This window comes from Sturnira hondurensis, unplaced genomic scaffold, assembly GCF_014824575.4.
Source record: "Sturnira hondurensis isolate 20B ecotype Veracruz unplaced genomic scaffold, ASM1482457v3 Scaffold0018097, whole genome shotgun sequence".
Lineage (NCBI taxonomy): Eukaryota > Metazoa > Chordata > Mammalia > Chiroptera > Phyllostomidae > Sturnira > Sturnira hondurensis.
The window spans coordinates 490,784-515,411 of record NW_028090728.1 but is presented as its reverse complement, the minus strand read 5'-3'; the positions used below and the strand labels follow the sequence as shown (position 1 = coordinate 515,411).

General features: G+C 39.3%; 1 protein-coding gene across 4 annotated transcripts in view; it reads left to right on the top strand.

Annotated features, from left to right (window-relative positions):
• NCOR1 (nuclear receptor corepressor 1) overlaps nucleotides 1–24,628 on the top strand; it is a 229,829-nt gene that overhangs the window by 116,268 nt on the left and 88,933 nt on the right. For all 4 annotated transcript variants that reach the window (XM_037068881.1, XM_037068883.1, XM_037068884.1 and 1 more), the window contains exons 15-18: nucleotides 9,806–9,930; nucleotides 17,478–17,695; nucleotides 20,063–20,125; nucleotides 24,123–24,262. In XM_037068881.1, the coding sequence (XP_036924776.1) occupies nucleotides 9,806–9,930; nucleotides 17,478–17,695; nucleotides 20,063–20,125; nucleotides 24,123–24,262 (546 nt within the window). The remainder of the gene's footprint in view (nucleotides 1–9,805; nucleotides 9,931–17,477; nucleotides 17,696–20,062; nucleotides 20,126–24,122; nucleotides 24,263–24,628) is intronic.

Sequence of the window (24,628 nt, the reverse complement as noted above, 5' to 3'; positions counted from 1 at the left end):
GGTTTGGTTGGCCTTCCCAATGGTCTAGTCCTGCCCACATTCACTTTTAGATTACCTTGAAGATTGTACTTTTAGTTTTCTGTTTTTCTGGTTGTTTCACTGGGAGTTTGTGAAAGGAGTGAGTTAAATGATGGACTTATACCACCATTTCAGACAAAAATAATCTTACTTCTTTTTCTTTTTTCCCCTCTCCCAGATTCTTTTTTAAAATATTTTTTATTGATTATAATGTTACAGTTTCCCCAAATTTTCCTTCTCTATCCCCCCACCCTGCCCCACCAACCCTCCAGCCTTCCCCCCTTTTACTTCATGTCCGTGGGTTGTACATATAAATTCTTTGAGTCCTCTGTTTCCCATACCATTTTTTATCTCTCCCCATGTACCTTATGCTAACCATGCTTCTTCTTCTTCCTTGTACCTTTTCCCGCCATTCCTCCCTCTTACCTCCATTGAAATCCCTTCATGTGATATCTGTTTCTCTGGTTCTTTTCCTGTTCTGGTGGTTTGCTTATTTTTTGTTTTCATTGTTTTTCTTTTCTTTTAAGTTCATTTGTTGATAGTTGTGGGTTTGTTGTCATTTTACTGTTCATATTTTTATCTTCTTTTTCTCAGGTAAGTCCCTTTAACAGTTCATATAATAATGGCTTGGTGATGATAAACTCCTTTAACTTGACCTTATCTGCAAGCACTTTATCTGTCCTTCCATTTTCAATGAAAGCTTTGCTGGACAGAGTATTCTTGGATATAGGTCCTTGCCGGTCATGATGTTAAATACTTCTTTCCAGCCCTTCTTTCCTGCAAGGTTTCTTTTGAGAAATCAGCTGATAGCCTTATGGGAATTCCTTTGTAGGTGAGTCTCTCCTTTTCTCTTGCTTCTTTTAGGATTCTCTCCTTATCTTTAATCTTGGGTAACTTGATGATATGCCTTGGTATGTTCCTCTTTGGATCCAACTTCTTTGGGACTCTCTGGGCTTCCTGGATTTTCTGAAAGTCTATTTTTTTTTTTTTTTGCCAGATTGGGGAAGTTTTCCTTTATTATTTGTCCAAATGAGTTTTCAATTTCTTGCTGTTTTTTTTCTCCTTCTGGCACTGCTATAATTCGGATGTTGGAACGTTTCCAATTGTCCCAGTGGTTCCTAAGCCTCTCTTCATTTTTTTGAACTCTTGTTTCTTTCTTTTCTTCTAGATAGATGTTTATTTCTTTCCTTTGTTCCAGATTGTTGCTTTGTGTCCTGGTTTCCATCCCATCACTGTTGGTTCCCTGAATATTTTGCTTTATTTCACTTTGGATATCCTTCATTTGTTTTTTCATTTTTCAACCAAGCTCAGTGAGATCTGTGAGCATTTTGATTACTAGGGCTTTAAATTCTCCATCAGATAGGTTGGCTATGTCCTCATCATTTAGTTCTCTTTCAGAGGTTATGCTCTGTTCTTTCATTTGGACCACATTTCTTTATCTTGGCATAGCTGATAGGTTTTAAGGGGGTATCGAGGCCTTAGGTATTCACCCGGGCAAGGCAACTCTCTTTGCTGCCCTGTGGGGCTGCCTGTGGCAGGGGGTGGCAGAGAGGGAACAGTACTGCTGGCCTACTCATCTCTAGCAGCCTTTTCAATGGACTCTGGTGTGAGACTGGGAGCTTTTCCTATTGCTGCAGCCATCATAGCCCACAGCCACCTCTAAAGGGGGGTGGGACTCCCCTTAAGTCAGCCCCTCCTGGGCAGCCTGCCCAGCTTTGCAGCCAGCCCCACCGCCAAGGTCTGCTGCATCTCTGTGGTTTTTCTGAATTGGCCTGCATTGTCTGTCTCGCTGCCTTACAGGTCAGGTTGTTCTGGTTGATTTTTTCTTTAATTTCTTGGTTTTCGGAGTTTGATGCAATTTCTTTTTCTGGTGCTTTTAGATGTTTTATTGATTTCAGATTGGTTATTATTCTACTTTTGGTTGTGCCAGGAAGTGAAGGGTCTGTACCTATGCCTCCATCTTATTTCTGTTTCTTAATTGCTTGTGAATTTCATTTTATTTGTGTCAAAATAGATGGACAGTTTTTTCAGAAATTACATGGTTTTAGTTTAATATAGACCTGAATGACATTAGTGCTGATACTGAATGGGAGTAGAAGTCATTGGACTTTTGAGCAGATAGGAATATCAGATTTAGTTGTGACAGGGTTATTCTGGTTGCTTTATTGGGGCTAGCTTGTGAAGCAAGGGAAGAAGCAGGGACAACAGGTAAGAGATTATTTTAATAATCCTGGTGTCTTGGAGTAGGTTGCAGTGGGGGAGGTGAGGAGAACTGATCTATTTCTGGATATATATTAAAGGTAAGTCCAGTAGGTTTTGCTGATGGATTTATTGTGGGAGAATATGAGAAAAACAATTACCAAAGATAATCCAGGTTTTGGATTGTGGAGGTGCCATTTACTATGATAGGCATGACTGAAGGAGGAATAGATTTTGGGGGGAAATGGGACATACTAAATTTCAAATACCCATCAGATGTCCAAGTGGAGATCTAGAATACACAGTTAGATATGTAAGTCTGGCGTTTAGGGAAAAGATCTGGTTTGGAAATAATAGAATTTGCTATATAGAAAGAAAAAAGTTCAGAAACACTTTTTTAAACATCTAGTTATAAGTTAAGAACTTCTACATTCATGTTTTTTTATTTCATTGTACACTATTTATCTCTGGTGGATATATCATAGAGATTTAACTAATTTGAAAATCACTTTACTGACTTATTGTCCAATCAAGTTTGAATCACTGGGAATTACCTCAGGTAATCCCAGAGTGATTAAAACAAATTTATTTCCGGACGATAGAATTCTGCTAAAGTTCTGCTTGATTCTTTCAGTTTTTTATTGTTTTCCCCATCCCCCATTCCAATCCTGTTACCCATAGGATGTAATTTGTACTTGGTCGGTTAATTTGTAATATGCTATTGACTGAGAGATTCCAAGTTTGTGACCTTTGATTTTTAACCTATTATTGCCACAGGTACCTTGCATATTATTTACTATAAAAATGAGTTTTAATCTTAGATCATAGGAAATTGAGACATATAATCATATTTTTGTTAAAATTCTGTTCAGAGATCATTGTTGGCAAACATTTTGACTCTTCTCACAAAATGCTGTTAGGTACTACCCAACCTAATTTTGCATTCAAATAACTAGTATCCCATGATGAGAATGAGTGTGGTTCATTATAAATTTTAGTTGAAGCCATAAAGATGTATCAAAGATTGGAAGCCAAAAACTACCCAGTACTGTTATTTGGGATCTAGAATTATAAGTAATATGCCAAGCAGTAATTTGATTCTATGTGTAACATTTTATTAGAAGAATTTCTTCTTTTTTCCAGCATAAATTATTATTTAATAAGCCTGACACCCATTGTATAATCTTGCCCCTTTTTTGTCATAGATTAATAGGCTATACAGGTGTGGGTTTATTTTGGGGTTCTCTCTTCTGTTCCGTTGATCTATGTGTCTGTTTTTATGCTAATACCATGCTGCTTTGATTACTATATACTGGCAATATAGTTTGATATCAGGTAGCATAATACTTCCAGCTTTGTTCCTTTTCAAGTTTACTTGGGCTATTTTGGGGACTTTCATGGTTCTATATTAATTTTAGGATTATTTGTTCCAGTTCTATGAAACATGCCACTGGTATTTTGATAGAAATTTCATTGCTTTAATAGTATGGACATTTTAACAATGTTAATTCTTTCTGTCCATGAGCATGATATATGATTCCATTTATTTGTGTCTCCTTCAGTTTTTTAAATTTCTTTTTCTGATAGTTTGTTACTGTTGTATAACAGTGCCACCAGTCCCTGAATATTAATTTTGTATCCTGCTACGTTAATGAATTCATTTACCAGTTCTAATAGTTATTTGGTAGATTCTTTATGGTTCTCTATATATTGTATCATGTCATGTACAAATGACAGTTTTTTTGTCTCTCCATTTTAGATGCTTTTTACGTATTTTTCTTGTCTGATTTCTGTGGCTAGACTTTCAATACTATTTTGAATACAAGCAGTGAAAGGGGACAACCTTGTTGTAAAGGGAGAGCCCCCAAAGCCTAAATTCAGGATTGATTTTGAAACACTGACACATAGCCTTATTTAAATTCTTAAGAGCTTTAATAGGAAGAACTTACATATGCAGACAAAGCAGCTGCTCTTACTGGTGACTGACTGGGAAGAATCAACACCTTTTCCAGTAGGGTCCTTTTTAAATTGGGTTCATAGTAGGGATTAATAACAAAACCAGATGGCCAGTAGTTGTGTAGACCTCCTGAGAGAACAATATACTACTAAATTAAAATAAAAGTAAAATACAACATCAGTCCCTGGCTGGTGTAGCTCAGTGGATTGGGCGCGGGCCTGCTAACCACACAATTGTGGTACAATTCCAAGTCAGGGTACATGCCTGGGTTGCAGGCCAGTTCTCAACAGGGGACTCATGAGAGGCAACCGTACATTGATATTTCTCTCCTTCCCTTCCCCTCTAAAGATAAATAAATAAATAAAAAAGATAACATCAGGCAATTACTATACTTTATACCTATATTCATTACCTCTTTTCTGGGATCATGACCTTTGCCTTTGGGCAGCATTCTGGCTTCCTGGGTAGTTAGCTAAGTGTGGGGTTCAGCAGTTGCAGAGAGTTCAGTGTTGCTCAGACTCCTTTGCTACTGGAACCACATTGCATCTCTAAAGTGAGGTCCTCCTCACTTGTCTTACTCCTTATCTTTTTTTAAAAAAGATTGTACTTTTTTATTTTTTAGACAGAGGGGAAGAGAGGGAGAAGAGGGAGAGAAGCATCAATGTGTGGTTGTTTCTCATGCACCCCCTACTGGCGATCTGGCCTGCAATCCAGGCATGTGCCCTGACTGGGAATCGAAATGGTGACCCTTTGGTTTGCAGGCTGACTATGAATCCACTGAACCCACCAGCCAGGGTTGTTCCTGGTCTTAAGGAAAACACTTTTAGCTTTTCCTAGTTGAGTATGATGTTTTCTGTGGGTTTGTCAAATATAGCCTTTATGTATGTTGACATATCTGTCCTCTGTTCTCACTTTGAGAGATTTTTTTATCATAAATGGGTGTTAGATTTTTTCAAATGCTTTTTCCTATTGATATGATCATATGATTTTTATCCTTCCTGTTGTTTATGTGGTGTATCACATTAATCGATTTGTGGATATTGCACCAAACTTTCCCCCAGTAGGATTGATTATGGTGTATGATCTGTTTAATGTCTTGCTGAATTATTTAGTTATATTTTTGGAGGATGTTTTCATATCTCTGTTTATCTGGGATAATTACTATTACCTTTCTTGCCTTCATGATGGTGTTTCTTGGTGATTGAGAGCTTTTACTCATCAAGAAAGCTGTTGGTTTCAAGGTATTAGTAATTAATATATTGTGATGAGATCAGCATATTTTCTATTTACTGCTTGAAGTACTTCTTAAGGAAAAATTCAGTGGCCAAAGCAGTACTGTTTTCATTTTGCTTCCTGTATACTTTTAGTTAACTATGTTATTAGTGGAAAACGAGGTATTGCGGTATCATGAGGGAAAGAATGTCCTGAGACTCACATTGGAAGCTCACTTTATTGATGATGTAAAATTAAGGAGATTCCTTTTGTGACTGCCCAGTGTTTTATCTCAGTCCTGCCATGGCGAAAGTCCAACCGTGTATTCAGTAGGTCCAGGGTACAGGCCACCGCCCAGAGTTTCTGTTCCATATTAGAGTCCAGCTAGAGTCCAACTATCATCCGTCTAGTTTAGCGTGTGTTCTCAGATGCAGCCCATTGCTGTGCTGTAGTGATCAGCCACACCTCTGGAGCTTGTGTGTGGAGTTTGCATGGCCATGGGCCACATGGCTGCTAGGGCCACATGGCCATGGAGAAATACAGTAGAGTGCACTGTGTGAGTACAGGTCATCAGGCAAAGGAGAGAGAGAGCTTCTTTGTTCCTCTGGAATTATATTAACTTATGCTTGGGTACAACCAAGTGCTTTTTTCAAGATCAGTAATCAATTTCCCAAGGTTTGCAGGCTTTGGATGGGTTTATAGCTCCTAGTTAGACTGACAGACCTCTATGGTTCAACACCTCCTCCTGCATCCCCCCAGTGGTATTTAACTAATTATTAATAGGAAAGGGGAGCAGAGAAATTAGACATTGAACTTAATAAACTGGGGAGCATAAGCATGCTTGCTCAGTTAGGAAGCTGCATCTTTAAACCCCAGGGGATTACAGCATTGTTCTACTAAGGGAATTACCACTCCTTCCTTCCCCCTGGATTACTAGGGGTATGCAGGAGAAGGGTCTGGACCAGAGGCCTGTCATTGTGACTAGGAGGTATAAATCCATCCAAAGTCTACAAAAGTTTGGGAATTTGGTGATTTTGAAAATGGGAATTTACTGATTTTGAAAAGTGCTCTTAGTTATAATCCTGGGGAACAAAGAAGTGTGTGTGCACATGCTGTCTCTGGCCCTTCCCCATGACCTGCACTCTCACTGTGCCCTTGCACATACTCCTTTCATAGTCATGTGACCTTAGCAGTCACATGGGCCATGGCTTTATGGGCTCTATGGGTAGGCTCCAAAAGAGAGCCTGAATATGGCAGCATAGCAAAGGGCTGCAGCTGGAAACACACACTAAGGTAGCAGGATGTTCAGCTGTACTGTATATAATATGGAGCAGAAACTCCGGGCATTGGCCTTCTTCCTGGCCCTAAAAGGTTGGACCTTTTCCATGGTGAGACGGATGGAGATGGGACATTGCAGAGTTAGGAGGGGAACCTTCTTAATTTTACATCATCAGTAAAATTTACCATGGAGCCCCATTCTTCTGTGTGGGTCTCAAGAAGTTCTTTTCCTCACAAGAATCCCACTTCCATTTGCACTGATAAGAACTGTAGCTGCTTGTTCTTAAATTTAGTCTTAGCTCTTTTTTGATAACTTCAGTGTCTGAAGAGTGGGAATTTGTTTATCTGTTTTGTAAAGATGATCATTTTAACAAATATAAATATAATATGTATATGAGTGTTAGATATTCAACTAGATACAATAGTAACAAATCTCAATATAAACTATTTTTATGTTACTATAGGGGACTCTCCCGAAATTGAGCTTGTTCTTCTTTTATCACTATGAAACACATACAACTTTTATGTTTTTCATTTTGTATTATAATGTGTTCTTGGATCTATAAGTGAATACCCTGTTGTTCAGCAGAAACATTTCCTGTTATAAGAACCTCCCTAATGGGATGAAAGTTTTTTATTCACTATCAGTTGTTGGGTTTAAGGAGGAAGAAACCTAGATTCGAAGCATGGGGAATGTCAGTCAGTAAAGGGTTGGGTGATGTAACCTGTAACTTCTATCCTAGGCCATGGGGAATGTCACTTCTCTTTACAGATTTGCCTGAAAGAAAAGCAGTTCCAACCACTTCTTGTTTAAACTGTTACAGGCCCAATGTTCATGTGCCAGATGCTACTAAAGAAAGGCAAATATTCAATAGGTCAGAATTTGGGGCAAGGGAAGTTTTATTGATAGACAAGGTCTAGCTGGACAAGATGGGAGAACTAATGATCAAATCCATTTCAAGAGAGTCTGGAGTCCAGGCACCCATTGTTGTTAAGGGAAGGAGGGAGGAGGGGTGAGGCAAAGGCCGGTGCTGGCCATAGACAGGTGGGCAGCAAAAGGGATCTGAAGAAAACTGCGAAATTTCTTATTCCTTTTCTTCCTATTTGGTCCATTGATCCCCACTGATCTGAGTCCTGTTATGGAGACTTCTGTATATCTTTGAAAAACACTCATTAGTTTGTGCATATTTTCCCACCTCTTTGCTGACCAGTAGCTGCTCAAGCCTGAAGCAGAATTTCTGTAATTAATCAGCATAACTTAGAGCAGGAGCTATTGGTCTGCTTAGCCTACAGGCCATCAGAGAGAGGAAACGTTTCATTTTTTTAAAAAAGCAGAGGTTATTTCTTACTGTAATGCCAGTACTAGGCAGTCATTCAGTGGTCTTGATGCTTATCACCTAAAAAAGATAAGTGCTGGCTGCACTCTCTGGCCTCCTTAGCGCACTCCCTTTCTCCTCACTGCCTCCTAGTCCGTATGGTCCTGCAGGATGGAGTGTAAGAGTTTCTGCTTTGGAGGTGTCTCACACTTCTGTAGGCTCTTTTCAGCAACTCCATGAGTTTCTTTGGATCATTTCTATACCCTCTGAAGAACTGTGAGCTATGTTTCAGAAGGGATCTTTTAAATTTTCCCGTTGATTGGTTGAAGCAGGTGCTGCAGTTGCTTCTCAGTTCCCAGCACTAAGGCAGGTGGAGTAAAGTCAGCTGTTTGCTCAATGTCGTGCAGCAGGGAACTGGTGGGATTGTTTCCTTCCTTCAAAACTATGGTTTGCATCAGAAGGAGAAAACCATTAGTGGAATAAACTTATATAGTCCAAGTGTGAGGGAACAGTGAACCTCTTTACTTACCTTCTGCTGAGTTGATACCTCCCCATTATTTCTTAGAGCTGCAAACCATTTTCTGGGTTACACATCCTACTTGGTAGGCAAAGGGCAGTGTTTGCCATTGGGATGCTATTTTGTTGGTTCAGAATGATGCATGCTGCATTTGTGGTGCAAGTGATGTTACCAATATTTGAAGTAGGTCTTATCACCACTGCGATATGATAGAGATTCAATTAGACATGAATAAACATCCCAGTCTATAAAGCAGACCTAGTCATGCTTGGAGAGTATACATATGAAAAATCTGATTTCTTAGTTTTTTTCCTAATTGTTGATAAAAGGAATATCCAAAAGGGATCTGAGGGATATCAGATGTCCCCCCCCAAAGAGTAAAAGCATAAAGATATTTCTTGTACTATTAACCATATGATGAAAAATTGAGAACATAGTAAATATTGAGTATTAGAGAGGTAGTTTGATAATTTATAGGTTATCATATTTTTAAGGTAGAGTTGAAATGCTTGAATGACAAATTAAATATAAGAGTTTACAAAGAAAGAGAACTGACCTGAGTTTTTTTTTTCTCCATACCTGAGGACATTTTTTCATTGCTTTTAGAGAGAGTAGAAGGGGGAGAGAAAGAAACATCAGATGTTAGAGAGAACGTACATTGGTGGTACCCCAGAGGCTCCCTGAACAGGGATTGAACCCACAACATAGCTATGTGCCCTGACCAGGAATCAAACCCACAATCTTTTGTTGTATGGGATGATGTTCCAACCTCCTGAGCCATACCAGCCAGGGCCCAACCTCAGATTTCTAAGTGACATCTTAACATTTTCACTTCCCTGATGAGTTCAAACACGATGGGCATTTGTGCTTGCGTGTGTGTGACCTTGTAAACAATATGTAGAGAATATATTAAGGAGCATTAGACTAATTTTTAAATGACTTTTTAGAGATGGGGCTGGGGAGGGAGAAAGAAAGAGAAAAACATTGATCTGCAAGAGAAACATAGATCTATTGCCAACTTATATGCACCCAACCAGGGACCTGATCTGCAACCCAGGCATGTGCCCTGACAGGAAATCAAACTGGCAGCCTTTTGGTTCACAGGCTGGTGCTCAACCCGCTGGGCCTCGCCAGCCAGGGCTAGACTAATTTTTAATACAGCATCTATAATTACATTGTAATTATTAATAAGTTAATAGAATTTAATCATTTGTTGATTTTTTGCATATTTATTAAACTTCATCACCAGAATTTGAGGAGCTAGTTCTTTTATCTTTGAATTTATAAAATGATGGTTTATTTTAGCAGCAGATTGCCCGACCATCACAAGAAGAAAAAGTAGAAGAAAAAGAAGAAGATAAAGCAGAAAAAACAGAAAAAAAAGAGGAGGACAAAAAAGATGAAGAAGAAAAAGATGAAAAGGAGGACTCTAAGTAAGTAAAATAATTAGTTAAATAATTAAATATTATAGTTATTTTTAAATAATGAAGGTATAAAATTTTAGATAAAAGAATCATTGAGATGTATGCTTTAATCATCATAATTATTTGACATAATTAAAGAATGGAGTATTTCAGTAAATAGAACTTTTGACTTAATGGACTTATTTCCTAGACATGATATATTACTTCAGAAGGGATAGGCTACAATAATATATACTTACTATTGAGGTATGCCAAATATAATTTAATCTTTGATTTAGAAGATACCTCAGGATCCTTTTCTGTACCTCAGATAGTATACATTAGTGTTAAAATGCTGGTAAGTGGTTTATTTATACAATACATGTATTCCAGCACTATTGATTTTATTTATTATATAAAGTAGAGTTCCTGCTTTGTTTGTGGTTGCTGTTTTCCAGGTTGTAAAAATAATTCTTCCTTATTACTGAAATTAGGAAAAGAGGGCAAAATACAAAGAAATTTAACCTGTGATTCTGCCACTTTGAGACAGCTGCTGTTGACACAATGGGCAGAGGGTCAGAGGGTAGGGCAGCTGGATTGTTTGTGTCTCCCCAATCATCAGCTTTATTGAAACATTATTTATACAGAATAAAATTTGACAATTTTAGGTATATCTGTTGATGTATATTTTTAAAAGATTTTATTTATTTATATTTAGAGGGGAAGGGAAGGAGAGAGGGAGAAAAATATCAATGTATGGTTGCCTCTTGCACATCCCCTGCTGAGAACTGGCCTGCAACCCAGACATGTGCCCTGACTGGGAATCAAACCACGACCCTCTAGTTTGCAGGCCCGCACTCAATCCACTGAGTTACACCAGCCAGGGCTGTTGATGTATTTTGACAAATATGTGTGCATTGGTGTAACGTAACCACTGCCACAATTGTGATGTATATAGAATATTTTCATCAAACCCCAAAAGTTCTGATATGCTCCTTTAAATAGTTTTGTTCCCACTTTTCCAGCCTCTGGCAACTGCTAATTGTTTTGCTTTTTCTAGAATTTTATAGAAACTGAATCATATAGTATATAATCTGCATGTGGTTTCGTTTACTTAACATTCCTTTGAGATATATGTATAATGCACGTATTAGCAGTTTGTTTCTTTTTAACATTTATTGTACTTTGGCAGTCCAATGTAGGTTGGCCTTGTGACCAGTGTGTACTTGGGTTGCCTGACCATGTGGGTTGGCCTTATGACCAGCAACATTGGTAGCATGGCCAAAGTAGTTTGGCCTCAAAATCAGCATGTTAGCAGCCTGACCAATGTATGTTGGCAGCCCAGCCAATGTAGGTAGTAGTATCAAGCCCAGTGTCAGATGGCCACCTGGCAGACGTAGGTTGGCCTCACTACTAATGTACTATGGTTGCCTGGCCAATGTAGTTTGACATAAAAACCAATGTATGTTGGCAACATGGCCTGTGTAGGTTGGACAAAGGACCAGTATATGTTGGCAGCAAGGCTAACATATAGGCCTCATGAATGGTGTATGTTGGTCACTGGGCCACAGTAGGTTAACTTCATCACCAGCATCTGTTGGAATCCTGGCCAGTGTAATTTGGCCTCATGAGCAGTGTACATTTACCACCTGGACAGTGTAGGTTGGCTTAATGATCAGAGTATGTTGGCATCCTGGGCAGCATAAGGTGGTCTTGTGATCAGTGTACACTGGCCACCAGACTAACATAGTTAGGCCCTATGACGAATGTATGTTGGCCACCAGACTGATGTAGGTTGGCCTCACGACCCATCAGTGTATGTTGTCTGCCTGTCAAACATAGTTTGGCCTCAAAGTCAATGTATATTGGCAGCAAGGCCAGTGTAGGTTGGCCTCCTGACCAGTGTATGTTTGCAGCCCCGTGAACATACCAGGCTCACTCCCAGCGTAGGTGGGTCTCTCAGCCAACATAGGTTGGCCTCATGACCAGCATACATTGTCCACCTGGCCAATGTAGGTTGGCCTCATGTCTGGTGTACATTGGCAGCACCACCAGTGTTGGTAGGCCGCATGACCAGTGTACCAAGACATCATAGCCAACGTAGGGGCCTCAAAACCAGTGTACGTGGGCTGCTAGGACAATATAGCTTAACTTCATCCCCACCCTATGTTGGCAACCTGGCCAAAGTAGGCTAACCAAAAACCAGAGTAGGTTGGCAACACTGCTAAAGTGTAGTTTGGCTTCAAAACCAGTGTACGTTGGCAGCCCATCCCACATAGGTATTCTTAAGCCCAATGTTGTGGGGCTGCCTGGCCAACATAGGTTGTCTCATGACCAGTGTATGTTAGTTGCCCAGCTGATACAGTTTGGCCTCACAACCAGTATGTGATGTTCACCCAGCCAATGTAAGTTGGCCTTATTAGCAGTGTACTTTGGCAGTGGGACCTATAGTAGACTCATAACCAGCGTCTGTTGGCAGTAAGGCCAATGTAGATGGGCCTCACGACCAGCGTATGTTGGCTGCTGGTCCACTGTAGGTTAACCTCTTCACCAGCATATGTTAGCTGGGTAAACAACACAGTTTAACCTCATGACTAGTTATGTTTGCTAGTTGGTCATCTGCCTCATGACCAGCAGATGTTGGTATCCTGGGGTAGGTAAGTTGGCCTTGTGAATAGTGGACTTTAGCATCTTGTCCAACATAGGTAAGCCTCACAATCAGCATACATTGTCTGTCCGGCCAACATAGGTTGGCCTCACAACCAACATATGCTGACAGCAAGGCCAATGCATGTTTACATCATGATCAGCATGCATTGGTAGCATGATCAATGTAGGTAGGCCTCATGAACAGTATATGTTGGCTGTCTGGTTAATGTGGGTTGGTTTCACGACCAGCATATGTTTCCAACCTAGCCAACATAGTTTGGTGTAATGACCAGAATGCATTGACATCTTGGGCAGTGTAAGTTAGCCTCATGACCAGCGTATGTTGGTGTTCTGGGTGACATAAATTGGCCTTATGAATAGCAGACTTTGGCATCTTTTACAATGTAGGTTGGCCTTATGACCAGTGTACCTAGCAGCTCAGCTAACATAGGTTGGCCTCATGACCTTACATCACTTGATATGGTTTTTAAAAGTTGAATACTCAATGCCATTCTAGTAATCTACATTAAGAAGAGACCTATGTAGGACTTCTGCCAAGATGGAGGCGTAGGTGGAAACACTGTGCCTTCTCCCACAACCAAGTTTGAATACAAAAAAGGTTTAGTAAACAAAGACACAGCCAAAGAACAGAAAATTGAACTATACGGAAGTCTGACAACCATGAACCATTCAACGGGACTGATAAGAGGGGCGGAGCCAGCAGCAGAGCAGGATCGGGCAGGAAGGATCCCCCGACTCCAGGTGCCCAGGCAGCTGGAGTAGCATTGGGCGGACCCAGTGATGGCACAAGGCGGCAGGCTGACCGCGGTCACACATTTGAGTGCAGTGAGACAGACCTCGAAGGCCCCAGCAGCAGGAAGCAGCAGAGGGGACCGACATTGCTCCCCTCTGACCTCGCCCCCACATACAGCATCACAACCCAGCGCCCGAATTGCCCCTCCCTGGTGACCACCTAGGGCTCTGTTCCTCATACATAACAGGCACGAACAGTCCAAAATATGGCTCAAGAAGAACTCAAAGCTCCGGAGCCGATAACTCTAAGACAAAAAGAAATAGTGGACCTCTCAGATGTACAGTTCAAAATAACGATAATCAGGATGCTCACAGAACTGGTTGATTTTAATCACAAATTAGAGGAACATATGAAGGCTAAACTAATTGAAATGAAGGGAAATGCACAGGAAACCAGTAGTGATGGAAAGGAAACTGGGACTCAAATCAATGGAGTGGACCGGAAGCAAGAACAAAACATCCACCCAGAAAAGAATGAAGAAACGAGAATTCAAAAAAATGAGGAGAGGCTTAGGAACCTCCAGGACATCTTGAAATGTTCCAACATCCGAATTATAGGGGTACCAGAAGGGGAAAAGAAACAGCCATGAGTGGAAAACTTATTTGAACAAATAATAAAGGAGAACTTCCCCAATCTGGCAAAGGAAATAGACTTTCCGGAAATCCAGGAAGCTCAGAGAGTCCCAAAGAAGTTGGACCCAGGAAGGAACACACCAAGGCACATCATCATTACATTAGCCAGGATTTAAATCAAGGAGAGAATCCTAGAAGCAGCAAGAGATAAGGGGACAGTCATCTACAAAGGAGCTCCCATCAGACTGTCAGCTGATTTCTCAAAAGACACCTTACAGGCAAGAAGGGGCTGGAAAAAAGTATTCCAAGTCATGAAATCCAAAGACCTACATCCAAGATTGCTTTATCCAGCAAAGTTTTCCTTTAGAATGGAAGGGGAGATAAAGTGCTTCTCAGATAAGATCAAATTCAAGGAGTTCATCATCCCCAAGCCCTTATTCTATGAAATGTTAAAGGGACTTATATAAGAAAAAGAAGATGAAAAATATGAACAGTGAAAGGACAGCAAACTCACAGTTATTAACAACCACACCTAAAACTAAAGCAAACTAAGAGGACAGGTAGATCAGGAGCAGAACCATAGAAATGAAGAACACATGGAGGGTTAGCAACAGGGGAGTGGGAAGAAGAGAGGGGGGGAGAAGGTACAGAAAATAAGTAGCATAGACAGTAGGTAGGAAGTAGATAGGGGGGAGGGCAAGAATAGTAGGGGAAATATAGAATCTAAAGAACTTGAGACTCGTGGTCATAAACTGAAGGGGGGAATGGTGGGGGAGGGGGTGTGCAGGGTGGAGGGGAATGAAGGGAGGGAATAGAACAACTGTAATGTTATAATCAATCAAATATATTTTAAAAAATAAATAAAGAAGAGACCTATTTAACCATTTTTTTTCTTTAGTTTTCCCAGTATCACATTTATACTCCAAGGTGGTCATTGGTTCTACTCACATGGAACTCCTGTGTTTTGATTTTACTCTTTTGTTAGAATCTTTAATGTATTTAACAAATTTTTATTTATTACTGATGTGAGCTAGGTGTTGAGGAAGCAGAAATGTGTAAGATCTCCACTATTTCCAGGTAGTTTATGACCTAGTAGGAGAAAATTAGGCAAGATACTAGCACTATTTAGGAAAAAGAGAAAAGCCTGGAAGAAATGAGCAAAACCAATAAATTGTGTTGAAAGACTGAGAGAAAGTTGAGGTTGACTTCTCTGGATAGTTTGAAGGACTTTATGTAGAAATCATGGTTAAAGTAGGAAAAGGGAACAGCACATACAGATATGCTGCTTTGAGCAATGGTGCATAATGGTTTCATTAGACTGGAATAAAGGGTGCCTGAAAAAGAAAAGTCGAAAGTGGATTGGGGTTAGATTATGTAAACACTTAATGAAACCTAAAATATAGACTTCATTTAGGAGGCTGTGTAGGAATAGGCAGGGTTTAGAATGGGTGGAATGGTTTATTACCAAAGGTATTCTGGTAGAATATTGATCTATTAGCAATATAGAATAGATGGATTAGAGATAAAAGAGTCAGGGTGGCTGTTGTAAAAGTCTGTGACTGGGGTTACTGAGGTACTGAATAAATACAGTGGTAGTAGAAATACAGATGGTAAATTAGTGGGAGAAATATGAGCGAGGTAAAATAACCAAAATTTGGCATTAGATTACATATAGGATGTAAAGAAAAAGGGAAAGAGCTAGAGATGATGTCAGATCTGTGAACCTCAGTGATTATGAATATGGTGGTACTGTTAAGAAATAATTAGAGAGTGAGGTGGAGCAAGAAGTAGGGTAGTAAGGATGAGCATGTTTTTAGATATTGATGGGAGATTCAGGTGGTTGGTTATTCTAGCAGATAATTGGGAATAATAGTCTGGATTTTAGGAGATTTAGGAGATGGGGTATGAGCCTAGCAGAGATGCATATGGGTGACCTCATGGAGCTTTAAGGCCAGAACGAGCCTTGGGAAATATTAAAGGATGAGGGTGAAGAGCCAGTTTTCAAAAGGAGAGGCAGAATAGCAATGAGGATATTAGGAAAGTGTGAAGTTTTAAAAGCAAAGTTGACAAGGATATAGAAAGATTTGTCCACAGTGTCAGTTCCAGGAGAAAAAGTAATGTGAAGAGAATTAATAAAAGGTCATTTGATGTGCAGTTTTTGTTATTGGTGACTTTTGACAAAACCTTTTTAATAGGAGGCTATAGTAGTAGCCAGATTGGTAAGGGAATAGAGAAGTGAAAGGAGAGAGAACTACTTGGTAATTTCATGGGTAATTTAGAATTGAAGGGGAAAGAATTATTCTTGAAGCCTTTTTTTTGACTTTGGGGGAAAAAACTAACTTTGTAAGCCACAATAAGTCTTTATTTGAAGTACATAAAGAAAAGAAAAAAAACAAAACCAGAAAAACCTTCCATTAAGTAGGAATAGTTAGTTGATTGTTTAAACATTGCCATCTAGTTGTTCATTTGCAAAAATATACATTAAACACCTTGCTTTCTAAAAAAAATAATGTTTATTTAAAAAATTGAGTTGATATACAGTATTATATCAGTTTCAGGTGTACAACCCAGTGATTAGACATTTATATAACTTATGAAGTGATCACCCTGATAAATCTTAAGCACCTTACTTTTAAATATAACAACCCTGGGAGATAAGTAGTGCAGAGAATGGTTTTCCAGTATTACATGTAATACTGTGGCTATTAATAGTAATGATCACTTACTGAGTTTTTCGTAAGTGCTTGAGACTACGATAAGCGTTTTATAGCCCGAAGGAGGTTTAGCTTTTACAGAGCTGGGCACTATGAGCTTTTACTATGTTCTGGGCACTATTCCAAGCATTTTACATAAATTCACTTCCTTAATTCTCACAATGACCCTATAAGTTATAGTATTATTCTCACTTTACAGATGAGGAAAACTGAGGTTCATAGAGATAAGGTTGATTGTCCAAGGTCATGACAGGGCCAGTCATCATATAGAGTTCTCTATGAACCCAGGCAGCCTGGTTCTAGAGGCCATTTTCCTAACTACTAGTCCAAATTGCACCATTGAGAATATTGAGCCTGCTTTAATAAAACAATATTGTAGATTATTGTTGCAGAATGGGATCTGTCATAGAGAGTGTCCGTTTCAGATTCTTCATTTCACAAAGCAGAAAGCCTATGTTGGAGCAGAGGGCAGAGATTCAGAAGTCCCGCCTTTGGGTGTACCCCATTGCTTCTGGAGTGCAGGTGTATAGGGTTTTTTGCTGCCATTCATTACTTCCTTGGAGAGAGTGTTCTTGTACCCAAGTCAGGTGATTTGCAATGTTTTTAAATTTTAAGTCCATTAATGAATAAAACAAGCCTATTTGAAATAATTTGAATGAATCAACTCCTAAAAATTGGGGCATGACAGAATTTTTCATAAATTTTGTTTTAGTAACTAAGGGATTGGTTAGCTTTATTCAGTTTGTATTTAAAGAATTTTCAAAGCTTCCTTCTTCAGTGTATGTGTACTTTAAATCACACAAAATTTTTATTTGCTTTTGTATCCAGAGAAAATACCAAGGAAAAGGACAAGACAGAAGGTACAGCAGAAGAGACTGAGGAGAGAGAGCAGGCTATACCACGGGGGCGAAAGACTGCCAATAGTCAAGGCCGCCGAAAGGGCCGCATCACTAGGTCCATGACAAATGAAGCCGCTGCTGCCAGTGCTGCAGCTGCAGCAGCCACAGAGGAGCCCCCTCCACCTCTGCCACCGCCACCAGAACCCAGTGAGTGGGCAGATTGGAGTGAGCAGGCCATACTATTGTTTGGGATTCTGTTTCATTGCTAGGGTGGGGCAGGAGGGACCTCTGATACTAGCAACCTAGAACAGGGGTTTCAAACTCATTTTCATCAGGGGCTACATCAGCCTTGTGGTTGCCTTTAAAGGGACGAATATAATTTTAGGACTGTATAATTGTAACTACTCCCTAACTAGGAGCAAGGAGCTCAGCACTGCTGCCGGCTAGAAACAAGGTGCTAGGCTGGATAAAACAAGGTGGAGGGCCGGATTCATCCTGGGTGCCTGTGTTTGCCACCTGTGACCTAGAAATAATTTTCAAGTCAGGCCTTTACATTTTTCAAACTTTTTATATAAAAGTCTCTTTTGGAAGGAAAACAGTCCCAATTTTGGCTACTCCAATGGAACTGTATTTCTTTGACTCACTTATAATCCTAGTATACATGCTACTTTATTTTCTGATGTTTTCATATGGCATATATCATGAATGTTTTCTGGTTTCTAAGCAATTTCCAATTTTACTTTTTTTTAAAGATTTTATTTATTTATCTTTAGATGGGAAGGGAAAGAGAGAGGGAGAGAAATATCAATGTACGGTTGCCTCTCGTGTCCCCTGATGGGAACTGGCCTGCACCCCAGGCATGTGCCCTGACTGGGAATCGAACTGCGATCCTTTGATTCGCAGGCCCATGCTCAATCCACTGAGCTACACCAGCCAGTGCCCAATTTTACTTTTTTGATGGCTGTGAATGTTGACAATGTTGGCTGTTCCCTGAAGCACAATTTCCTGAACTGTTCTCTATTGCCGAGTGACAAGGCTATCCCCTCCCTTTCTCTTAAACTTATATAGGTAGCACTGTAATTTTTTTGAAAGATACCATTTATTTATTTAAAGATTTTATTTGCTTCCTAGAGAAAGGGAAAGGGAGGGAGAAAGAGAGAGAGAGATACATCAATTGGTTGCCTCTTGCACACACCCAGGGGACCTGGCCTACAACCCAGGCGCATGTCCCGGCTGGGAATCGAACTGGTAACCCTTTTCTTCCCAGGTCAGCACTCAGTCCACTGAGCCACACCAGCCAAGGAAGATACTACTGTAATTAAAAAATTTTTTTACATAGCATTTTCCTTTCATTAAATTGTTTTTCATAGGAATAAATTCTTAGACAAGGGAATATTGGGTCTAAGAGTCCAAGCATTTTTCTCTCTAGGATTATGTTAATGATGAATACCACCATTGGTGGTTCAGTGTTACCAGTTTCACTATAACATTGTAAGTATGAAAAAAAACCATGAGTTCTGGAAATGGCAAGAATGACGCGAGGGAAATAACTGGACAAGCAGATGGGGGCAGATTACAAATGGCTGTATTTGAACTCTCTCCTGCTTTGCTAATGAAGAGGGACCTTACAAAGATTTTTAAATAGAGGAGCACTTTGATAAGGCCAGTGTTTAGACAGATAACTGATGACAGCTGTGGCAGTAGAAGAGGAACCAGCTTTCAGATTGGAATTGACACAATTATTGGATGTGATTGGTAAATGGAAGGAAGGATTAAAAAATTATACTGAGTAACCTGTTAATAATTTCAAGTGACTGGGTGGGTCATAGTACTATTAATTGAGAAGGGGAATATAGCAGAAGTTCATTTCAGGCCTGATTGTTCTAATTTTTTTCTAAAGTAAAAGAGAAAGTGTTCAGTTCATGATCTTTCTGTGTTTACTAGATGTCAGGCACTGATGGTGAACATAAGAGCCTCCAAGCTCTGACAAAGTGGTCCAGTTGTTTAGAGCGTTGTCCCATACAACAGACAGTTGTAGGTACCATCCCTGGTTGGAGCACATTCAGGAGGCAGCTGATCAATGTTTCTCTCTCACATTTATGTCCATCTCTCCCTGTAAAAACAAAACAAAACAAAACAAAAATATATATCCTCGGGTGAGGATTTTTAAAAAAAGAGCCTCCAAAAGTTAGGAGGAGATAGAGGAATCAGAGAGCAGGAGAGAACTGTTCCTTTCTTTGACACTTCAGGAGAGGAAGGTGGACTCCAGTAAATAGGAAGGCACTGAGTGAGATGGGACTTCTCAGAAAATAAATTAATGGTGTTCAAACATGTAGATACAGATTGAACTTCAAAAAACGGTGAGAAGGATCACTGACGTGTTGAAATTTCCCCTTTAATTTGATGGGGGAAGGAGCTGATACCATCCTATTTCTACAGTTTCTTTCACCAAATGGGTTAAACAGGCTTTATGTTACATAAATAGGTTATAGATTATGTTGTTGGTACCATATAATCTATGAATGAAAGAATTGGCTTAATTTTTCTCTCTCTTACTGGGTTATTTCTCTTTAGTTTCTACAGAGCCTGTAGAAACCTCTCGATGGACAGAAGAAGAAATGGAAGTTGCTAAGAAAGGTAAGTGATAGTTCAGATTCCTTTGGGGGGTTTTTTGCTTGTTTGTTTTAGGATTATTAATAATGAGTGAGATAGTGTTAATTTTTTAATAACCAAATAGTTCTTCCACAATGATAAATAGAATTTAGAGGTCAACTTACCAAGTTGAGTTTTTTTTTTACCATGTTGTACCTTGTAAGGTACCCCAAGTGTGCCTTGTTAAAGAGGCCCACTTTTGAGGGATTTAAGGTTCTTATTTTATTAGAAAACAAGTAGGCTATTTTCAGTTTTTCAGAATAGTTGTCATTAAATGCTATTACAATTGTTTTGGAAGGTTTTCATAGAAAAAGTCTGTATTTCTGTTATTTAAAATTTCATTCACTAGAATGGTAAATACTTTTTTAGTTTTCATTTGGTAAGGCATTTGATTATAAACTACCAAGAAATTACACTGCAATTCAGAGAAGAGAGCATGGACTTTCTCACCAGGCATACAAGAGGTTGAATCCTGTCTCTGCCACTTTCATAGCTGTGTGCCCTTGATCTTACCCTGGAACATTGTGGATCTTTTTGTTGTTCCTTATTAATGTAATATAAAAATTTCTAATGAACTGAAATTTCTAATAGGATACATTGGATTATAAATAAATAATTTACTTTTTAAATTAAATAATTTTGAGAAAGATGACCTGCTTTTGGGGGTAGTTAAGTATTTATCTTATAGTTCTAGAGAGAAGTTACTGTAAATAGCTTGACTTTTAGTGACACATTTCAGACTTACTTTCTGTTAAGCAGGTAATAAGTGATACATTTCAGAATCATATAAAGAAACTTTATCAAAATTACAGCAGTTCTTTTATTTGAAACTTGTCATGATTAGAAAATTTGTGATCTGTCATGATTACATGTGTAACTTTTCAAAAGATTCACATTTATTCTTGTCTGATCATCAAAATGTCATAGTGGAAAAGTAGATATTGGCTATAACATAATCTTTTTCAGGTACTTATACTTACCTATGACTGTTTAGTCACCATTCTTTTTATCTCTTATTCATGTGTTGAGCAAGATTTAGGAATGATCTTTCAATTATTATTAAGGAAGCTAATAATGGGTGTTAACCTTGAAAAACTGATGTTTTTATTTCTACTGGAAGTTTTTCTTTGGGTTCATCTGTATCTAAAATATATCTCTGGCTGTATAGCTCTTATGTATGTGTGCATTTATATACTCATGTTCCTTGCCCATATGTGTGTGTGTACGCATATATGTATTATTTGATGAAAGAGGTGTCATATGCCATAGGTATCTGTGATGCATTCTATTACAACAGGTGTTTTTAAACTGGTTAGATTTTTTTTCTTTTTAAAATATTTTATTTATTTATCTTTAGAGGGGAAGGGAAGGAGAGAGGGAGAGAAACATCAGTGTATGCTTGCCTCTGCCGAGGACACACAGTGTATCGTGTGTCCCCTGCCAGGAACCGGCCTGCAACCCAGGCACGTGCCCTGACCGGGAACCGAACCGCAATCTTCTGGTTCGCAGGCCCGTGCTCAATCCACTGAGCTACACCACCCAGGGCTATAAACTGGTTAAATTTTTTAAAATATATATTGTATGATTATACCTTTACAGTTATTGTTCTATCGCCCCCTTAATTCTCCTCCACCCTGCACATCCCCTCCCCCACCAAGCCCCCCTTTAGTTTATGACCATGTGTCTCAAGTTCATTAGATTTTATATTTTTCCTACTATTCTTGCCCTCCCCCCATCTATTTTCTACCTACTGTCTATGCTATTTTCTGTACCTTCTCCTCCTTCTCCTCCTCCCACTCCCCTCTTGCTAACCCTCCATGTGTTTTTCATTTCTATGGTTCTGCTCCTGATCTAGCTGTCCTCTTGGTTTACTTTTGTTTTAGGTGTGGTTGTTAATAACTGTCAGCTTGCTGTCCTTTCACTGTTCATATTTTTCATCTTCTTTTTCTTATATAAGTCCCTTTAACATTTCATAGAATAAGGGCTTGGGGATGATGAACTCCTTGAATTTGATCTTATCTGAGAAGCACTTTATCTCCCCTTCCATTCTAAAGGAAAACTTTGCTGGATAAAGCAATCTTGGATGTAGGTCTTTGGATTTCATGACTTGGAATACTTTTTTCCAGCCCCTTCTTGCCTGTAAGGTGTCTTTTGAGAAATCAGCTGACAGTCTGATGGGAGCTCCTTTGTAGGTGACTGTCCCCTTATCTCTTGCTGCTTCTAGGATTCTCTCCTTCATTTGAAACTTGGCTAATGTAATGATGATGTGCCTTGGTGTGTTCCTTCTTGGGTCCACCTTCTTTGGGACTCTCTGAGCTTCCTGGATTTCCTGGAAGTCTATTTCCTTTGCCAGACTGGGGAAGTTCTCCTTTATTATTTGTTCAAATATGTTTTCCACTCGTGGCTGTTTCTTTTCCTCTTCTGGTACCCCTATAATCCGGATGTTGGAACGTTTAAAGATATCCTGGAGGTTCCTAAGCCTCTCCTCATTTTTTTGAATTCTCATTTCTTCATTCTTTTCTGGGTGGATGTTTTGTTCTTGCTTCCGGTCCACTCCATTGATTTGAGTCCCAGTTTTCTTTCCATCACTACTGGTTTCCTGTGCATTTCCCTTTATTTCAATTAGTTTAGCCTTCATATGTTCCTCTAATTTGTGACTATAATCAACCAGTTGGGTGAGCATCCTGATTATCGTTATTTTGAACTGTGCATCTGAGAGGTTCGCTGTTTCTTTTTCGCTTCGAGTTATCGGCTCTGGGGCTTTGAGTTCTTCTTGAGCCATAATGTTTTGGACTGTTCGTGCCTGTTATGTATGAGGAACAGAGCCCTAGGTGGTCACCAGGGCGGGGCAATTCGGGCGCTGGGTTGTGATGCTGTATGTGGGGGCGGGATCAAGGAAATCAATGGTGGTCCCCTCTGTCTCCTCCCGCCGCCAGGGCCCACGAGGTCTATCGTGGTCAGCCGGCCCCGCACACTCACTGGGTTCGCCACTGGGGCCTGGGCTGGGGGTCTGTCTCAGTGCTCACACCTCTGGTGGTTTATCTGCTCACGAATGTGTGACTGCGCTCAGCCTGCCCCACACCCTGACTGGGTCCTCGATGCTTCCCAGCTGCCTGCACGCCTGGGTCACCTGGGTCTCCTGGGTTGTCTGGGTCGGGGGATCCTTCCTGCCCGACCCTGCTCCGCTGCTGGCTCTGCCCCTGTTACTGTCCTGGTTGAACGGTTTGTTGTTGTCAGACTTCCATATAGTTCAGTTTTCTGTTCTTTGGCTATGTCTTTGTTTAGTAAACCTGTGTTGTATTCGAACTTGGTTATGGGAGAAGGCACAGTGTTTCCTCCCTATGCCTCCATCTTGGTGGAAGTCCTAAACTGGTTAAATTTTTTGAGGTCATTCCATGATTGTAAATGGACTGAAGACATGCTGATTATCTGTGGAGCCATGCACACACACATACTCTCTCTCTCTCACACACATAGTGTGGGGCAAAAATAGACTTACAGTTTTGACTATGCAAAAGTTTATTCTTGCATTATTATTTAATTATTGTATTATTTTTTGTATGAACAAATGTAAACCTACTTTTATCCCACCCTGTATATATCTTTGTTAATCATTTATATTTGATTACATTATTAACTTGATATACTGTTTTCAAAGATTTAGAGTACCTTATCAATCAATTTACAAGTGTTTAAACCATTGCTATGTGTCCAACATTGTCCTAGCCTTCTAGGAGATACATAAAGATAAAGTTGAATCTTTTCATTAATGAACATATTTTAATTTGGGTAGAAAAATTTAGCTGTTACTTAGTTTTATAGCAATACATATTTCAGTAAGTATTGAACTATATTAATAGATAATTCAAAGCACTTTACTATTAATGGTTGTGAATACGGTGATTAGGCTGATTTTATTATTTTTTTTGTTTCCTTTAATGGGTTACTGTTCATTAACATTTGGTCTGTTTTTAAAATACAGGTCTAGTAGAACATGGTCGTAACTGGGCAGCAATTGCCAAAATGGTGGGAACTAAAAGTGAAGCTCAGTGTAAAAACTTCTACTTTAACTATAAAAGGAGACACAATCTTGACAATCTCTTGCAGCAGCATAAACAGAAAGTGAGTATATTAGGGCTGGGGAATCTTTTACTTACAATTTTTTGCCTAAAGTTGTTTTTCTTGAGCTTTAAAGATTTGTTTTGAGAGAAACTTGTGTAGCTTATGTTTTTATTTATTGTATTTACGTGTAAAAAATAGTTTCTTAGCACAAGTTGACTTTTTTTTATTTACAGTCAAAGGAATAAAATCTTGGTTAGTAATAATGAGAATTCAGTACTCTTGAATTATTTTATATTGGATCTCAAAAATAGATGCATTTTGGAGTTTGAATTGAAAACTATAGTTGGAGTGCTTTTGACAATGTTGAATGAGTTGATTGACATATTACAAAACATTTTTCTGAAAAGATTACATGGGATAAATGAT